Source organism: Colobus angolensis, unplaced genomic scaffold (genome assembly GCF_000951035.1).
Source record: "Colobus angolensis palliatus isolate OR3802 unplaced genomic scaffold, Cang.pa_1.0 Scaffold24, whole genome shotgun sequence".
NCBI lineage: Eukaryota > Metazoa > Chordata > Mammalia > Primates > Cercopithecidae > Colobus > Colobus angolensis.
The window spans coordinates 11,102,467-11,108,466 of record NW_012115599.1 but is presented as its reverse complement, the minus strand read 5'-3'; the positions used below and the strand labels follow the sequence as shown (position 1 = coordinate 11,108,466).

Genomic DNA, 6,000 nt, shown 5'->3' with positions numbered 1-6,000 from the left:
GTTAGCCAGGATGGTCTCGATCTCCTGACCTCGTGATCCGCCCATCTCGGCCTCCCAAAGTGCTGGGATTACAGGCTTGAGCCACCGTGCCCGGCACAAATACTATTAATTGAGTAAATGAAAAGCCAAAACTGTTCTCTCTGGTCTACGAATAGCAGCTGTCACTCACATGCTTCAGAGGCCCGGGTTAAAGATGTTCCTTTCTTGCCGGACACAGTGGCTCATGCCTGTAATCCCAGCACTTAGGGAAGCAGAGGCAGGAGGATAGGTTGAGTCCAGGAGTTTGAGATGAACCTGGGCAACAAGCAAGACCTGTTCTCCATAAAAAGGGGGGAAAAAAGATGTTTCTTTCTCTTTCTCCAAATTCTAATTCATTGTTCAGCCTTAGCACAACTCCTTTTCTAGCAGGCCAGTAGCCTGAGTTTCCTCCTCATAGCCTGGGCAGCTTATGCCATATTTACCATGGATGGCCATGGAGGACATCTCAGGACCTTCTTCAAGGGTTCAAAATGTCTGTGCTATCCCAGGCATGATCCCACAGCTGAACTTCTTATCTCATCTCTGGTTCAGAGAAATGAGAGAGAGAAAAAGCCCTGGTCCTGAGGAAGTAGGCAGGCCTGTTTTGATATAGCCAAAAGTTGGGAATTTTCTATAGTCTTAATTTGTGGCTTCCCAACTTTTCACATTAGGGCATATGTAGAAAATAGCATTTGTACAGCATACTACTGTAAATATATGAAGCTACTTGCCACTTGTGGGGGCAAGCCTGGAGGCCCTGGTGACCCCATGCTGACCCAGATGCTCCAAGGGCTGATGGAGTCAGTATCTCAGCACACTGAATGGGAAATTCTGGTTCAAGCACATTTTACATCATCGTGTCCCTTGGACTAGTCAGACTTGGGTTCAAATCCTATCTCTATTCTTTTCTAGCCAGATAACCTTAGACTAATAACTCTTGCATCATGCTCTCTCTAATCCTCAGATTCCATATATATATTTTTTTAATTTGTATTTTTTTCTTTGAGTCCTTAGTGATCCTTGTTCTGATCTATATTTGTAAAATGGGGATAATAATTTCTGTTTCAGGGTTATCGTGATGATTAATAGAGGTAATACAAGTACAGAGTTAGTGTGGCATAATGGTCAAGAGCACTTACTGTGGAACCGCTGTCTGGTACTGAATTCCAACTCCGTTCCTTATTAGCTATGACTTTAGGCCCGTTACTTAGTCATTCTGTGCCTTAGTTTCCTCTTTGTAAAATACCTCATCTGTTCCTACCTCATATACTCATTTATTTTACATAAAATGCTTAGAACATTACCTGGCATTTAGTAAGGGCTATATTAAGTAAGTAAGTGTTAATTATTGTAATTGTAATGATAATTATTATTGTTACTGTAAATTTTAGTATGGTGTTTGGTACATACGAAACAATCATAAGATAGTAGCTGTTGGTATCATTATTCCTAGGCTGACGGTTGGGTGATAGCTCCTCATACTGGTCAGCTTAATATTCTATGAAAATTTGTTGTACATGATTGGTAAAAGTCAAGCTATCACGAAAAAGTTTCAGCACAGTTTTGCAGGGGATGTCCTGATCTGATCTCACCCCACCTTCCCCACAGGTCAAAGTCCAGCAGGCTGCCATGGAGCTGGAGTTGATGCCATTCAATGTTCTGTTGAGGACAACACTGGACCTGCTGCAGGAGAAGGATCCTGCACACATCTTCGCAGAACCAGTCAACTTGAGTGAGGCAAGTTCCCCCACTTTCCAAGTAGTAAATTCTTCCTGAACTGGAACAGGGTCTGAGTAGGGTAGGAAGGAGTTGGGCCACAGGGTGTACAAAACCAGGGGTAGGAGGGTGGGTCTGGCGAAGCTAGTAGACTTGCCCTTGATGAGGGGTCAGCAGGCCAGGGTGGGCCAGGACCATAGGACTCTGAGTTAGCCTGGCTTGGCCAATCAGAAACCAAGGAGGCCAAGACTATTGGTGAAGGGTGTGCCTGTTTGGCTAGTAAATGGTTGTTGTAATTGTACAGGTTTTATATGTTTAGGTTCCAGATTACCTGGAATTCATATCCAAGCCAATGGATTTTTCTACTATGAGGCGGAAGCTGGAGTCCCACCTGTACCGCACCTTGGAGGAGTTTGAGGAGGACTTTAACCTTATAGTTACCAACTGCATGAAGTATAATGCTAAAGACACAATTTTCCACCGAGCAGCTGTCCGCCTGCGGGACCTGGGAGGGGCCATCCTTCGGCATGCCCGGCGGCAGGCAGAGAACATCGGCTATGACCCCGAGAGGGGCACTCACCTGCCCGAGTCACCCAAATTGGAAGACTTTTACCGCTTCTCCTGGGAAGACGGTGAGAGGCCTGGATGGGTGGGGAGGAGAGGGGCCAGGAGGAGGCACAGGACCAGAGTCTACAGAGTGAGGGATCAGGGTGGTCTTTGGGGCTATAGGTAGACTCCAGGAGCAAAGCTGAGGGTGAGCACAGACTGAGGTATACCTTTGTGGCTAGAATAGTTCTAAGGGTTAAAGTTTAACTAATGCACTCAGCACTTCTTAAGTGGTAGAAAAGGGGAATCAGGTACTAGTGGTCTGTTTGAAAAGCTTAAAGCCTCATCAGAGGTCTTCCTTTCTTGGATCCCCTCTGTATGGCATTGGAGCATGGGACAGGGAGAGTGCATTGCTGGTGTGTGTCTGGCTCATTCAGAAGATTGCAGGTGGAGGACCAGAAAAATGGAATTGCCTCTGAGCCCCACACGCTGCCTGTCCCTGCTCTCTGCTTCTCGATGGCAGCAGCCAGTCACTCAGGCCAGGGTATTGCCAAGCTGCCTCATGCCTGCTCCATGGAGCCCATAATCATGACTGTGAACTGCTTCCTGCAGATGTTTCCCAGATTCTGACCTTGTCCCTGTGGCTGCCTTCTGGGCAGTGGTGTTGCAGGGCCAAGGCCCACAGTGACGCTGTTGGAAGCTGCTGGCCCAGGCATTCCAAGAGAGAGTTTTGCATCCGAAGGATTCGGCCCCTTTCTCTTGCCCTGTGCTGGGCAGGTCCTCAGCCCCTTCTGTCCTCCCTTCTCCCTGGCAGTGGACAACATCCTCATCCCAGAGAACCGGGCCCATTTGTCCCCAGAGGTGCAGCTGAAGGAGCTGCTGGAGAAACTGGACCTGGTGAGCGCCATGCGGTCCAGTGGGGCCCGCACCCGCCGTGTCCGCCTGCTACGCCGGGAGATCAATGCCCTTCGGCAGAAGCTGGCACAGCCACCACCACCACAGCCACCATCACTGAACAAGACAGTATCCAATGGGGAGCTGCCAGCAGGGCCCCAGGGGGATGCAGCTGTGCTGGAGCAGGCCTTGCAGGAGGAGCCAGAAGACGATGGGGACAGAGGTGAGAGATAGTCCCAGGCAGGCAGGGGGTTGGAGGGTAAAGAGGGATGAAGGCTAAGCTGAAATCTAATAATGGGGTGTCCTTTCTGAGTTTAGATCTGACACTTATGGGCAAGCAAAAGCCCTTGGAAGGGTCACATTTCCATGTATACGCAGGGATGATGTTCAAAATATTTAATAATCAATAGAGACCAAAATTTATCCATCTCAGTAAATGTTGGCTGTTGTATTGGAGTGGGCTCCCAAAGGCCTCTGATGTGGATATTTAGTTGCTGGATTGTGGGGAGTTTCCGGTGCTGCAGCCCAGCAGCTGTTTATTAGCCAATTAAATATGTCAGTATTTTGCACCTGATACAGCCGTATTGTACATACCAGTTAAATATCAGCCTACCTTGTATCATCATGTGGAGAGACTCTTAGAGCAGGTTATACTGGGGTGTGAGGGGATAGCAGAGAAGGAAAGACCCCGGGCTTTTGAGCCACCTCATGGTTTTTACCCCATTTGGCTGAATCTATAGGCCCATCTCAAGTAGAGAGGCCAGACTATAAAAGATAGTTGGTTTCCACAGATTTTCTTAATCTTGAGAAAAGACAAAAAAGAAGAAAAGACAGCTGGGGAAGTGATTCTCAGAAACCCAGGAACGTTATAAGCTAAGCTGCTTCTCATTCTTCCCCTTCACTGGGGATGGAATTGTCTCCCTCATACCTGCCTTCGGATCTGAGCCTACAGGTTGGGAGAGCCTGTCACACACACAGTTCAAAAGGTTGGAAGTTACTTTCAATGTATAGGGGCCCAAATCGTAGGTAACAGCCCATTTTATTTTAGGTTGGCAGAGAATGGGGACATGGTTGAGAGATCATGTCCCCATTTTTAAAATTTTTAAAAGTTTTTTAAACTTTTAAATTTTTAAAAGTTTTTTAAACTTTTAAATTTTTAAAAGTTTCAAGGTGGTAGGTGAGCAGACATGTTTGGCAACCACTGATTTAACTTACTTGGTCTCTGTTTTTCACATTTTTGAACTTTTTCTGCATGCTGTACTTGCTGTCACTTGGGTGATGTGAAATAAAATCGATTGACAGATGAGAAAACTCTTGAGTCCAGTGAGAATTGTAGATACCTAATCTGTCAAGCTGAGACTTACCTATTTATTGATTAAGCATGTGACTTTCTTGGGTGTAGAGCAATGGTTTGCAATCCTCACTTCATTAGACTCACCTGGTAAGCTTTAAAAAACAAATAGCCTATCTTTACAAACTTGGTTTCAGTTGGTATGGGATGGAGCCTAGGCATTGGAATTTTTAAGAAACTTCCTGTGTGATTCTTATACACAGCCAGGGTTGAGAACTGCTAGTGTAGATAAAACTTATTTCTCCTGGGGATGGGTACAGTGGCTCATCGCTGTGATCCCAGCACTTTGGGAGGCAGAGGCAGGGGGATTGTTTGAGGCCAGGAGTTTGAGACCAGCCTGGGCAACATACTAAGACTCTGTTTCTACAAAAATTTTTTTAAAAAATTAGCCAGGCGTGGTGGTGTGTATTTGTAGATCTAGCTACTTTGGAGGCTGAGGCAGGATCATCACTTGAGCCCAGGAGTTTGCAGTTGCAGTGCGCTGTGATCAGACCATTGCACTCCAGCCTGGTCAACAGAGCAAGATCCTGTCTCTGAAAAAAAAAAAACCTAATCCTCCTTTCTCTTTGCTTTAGATCTAAAACCTTGAATGCATCTCAAGCCTTATAACAGCCCATGCTTTTGGTCCTTGGTTATCAGTGTCAGTATCTAGCCTGTAGGAGCAGACTCTTTCTAAAATGTTCAAGCAGGTTCTCTTTTTTTCTAATAGATGACTCCAAACTGCCTCCTCCACCAACCCTGGAGCCCACTGGGCCTGCACCTTCCTTGTCTGAGCAAGAATCCCCGCCGGAGCCCCCAACTCTGAAACCCATCAATGATAGCAAACCTCCAAGCCGGTTCCTAAAGCCCAGAAAGGTGGAAGAAGTTGAGCTCTTGGAAAAATCACCGCTGCAGCTAGGGAGTGAGCCTTTGCAACGCTTGCTCAGTGACAATGGCATCAACAGACTATCCCTCATGACCCCTGACACCCCAGGCGGTACCCCACTTAGTGGTGTGGGTCGCCGCACATCAGTCCTCTTCAAGAAGGCCAAGAATGGGGTTAAGCTACAGAGAAGCCCAGACAGGGCCCTGGAGAATGGCGAGGACCATGGTGTGGCAGGCTCTCCTGCCTCTCCAGCCAGCATCGAGGATGAGCGCCACTCCCGGAAGCGGCCAAGGAGCGGGAGCTGTAGTGAGAGCGAAGGGGAGAGGTCCCCCCAGCAGGAGGAAGAGACAGGTGACCCTGCCTGTGACTTCTCTTGATACTTCGCATCTGCTTTTCTGCTTTGCCTTGCCAATCAGCACCTTCCCCAATTGGCCATCTCTCTAATGGCCCCATTGGACAGCAATAGTAGCATTGAGGGCACCATAGCTCACAGTTGGGCCTGGCATGTGAGTAGCAGCCAGGGGAAATAGGCTTTGAGCAGGTATTTTCCAGAGAGCCAAATTGTGTCTAAGACTCTCATTGGCCCTGAGGGTAAAGCAATGTTGTATAA

General features: G+C 47.4%; 1 protein-coding gene across 1 annotated transcript in view; it reads left to right on the top strand.

Annotated features, from left to right (window-relative positions):
* The window catches only part of BRPF3 (bromodomain and PHD finger containing, 3), a 35,881-nt gene that overhangs the window by 11,647 nt on the left and 18,234 nt on the right, over positions 1-6,000 (top strand). The window contains exons 5-8 of the mRNA XM_011945358.1: positions 1,627-1,755; positions 2,054-2,366; positions 3,095-3,397; positions 5,235-5,741. Of these exons, the coding sequence (XP_011800748.1) occupies positions 1,627-1,755; positions 2,054-2,366; positions 3,095-3,397; positions 5,235-5,741 (1,252 nt within the window). The remainder of the gene's footprint in view (positions 1-1,626; positions 1,756-2,053; positions 2,367-3,094; positions 3,398-5,234; positions 5,742-6,000) is intronic.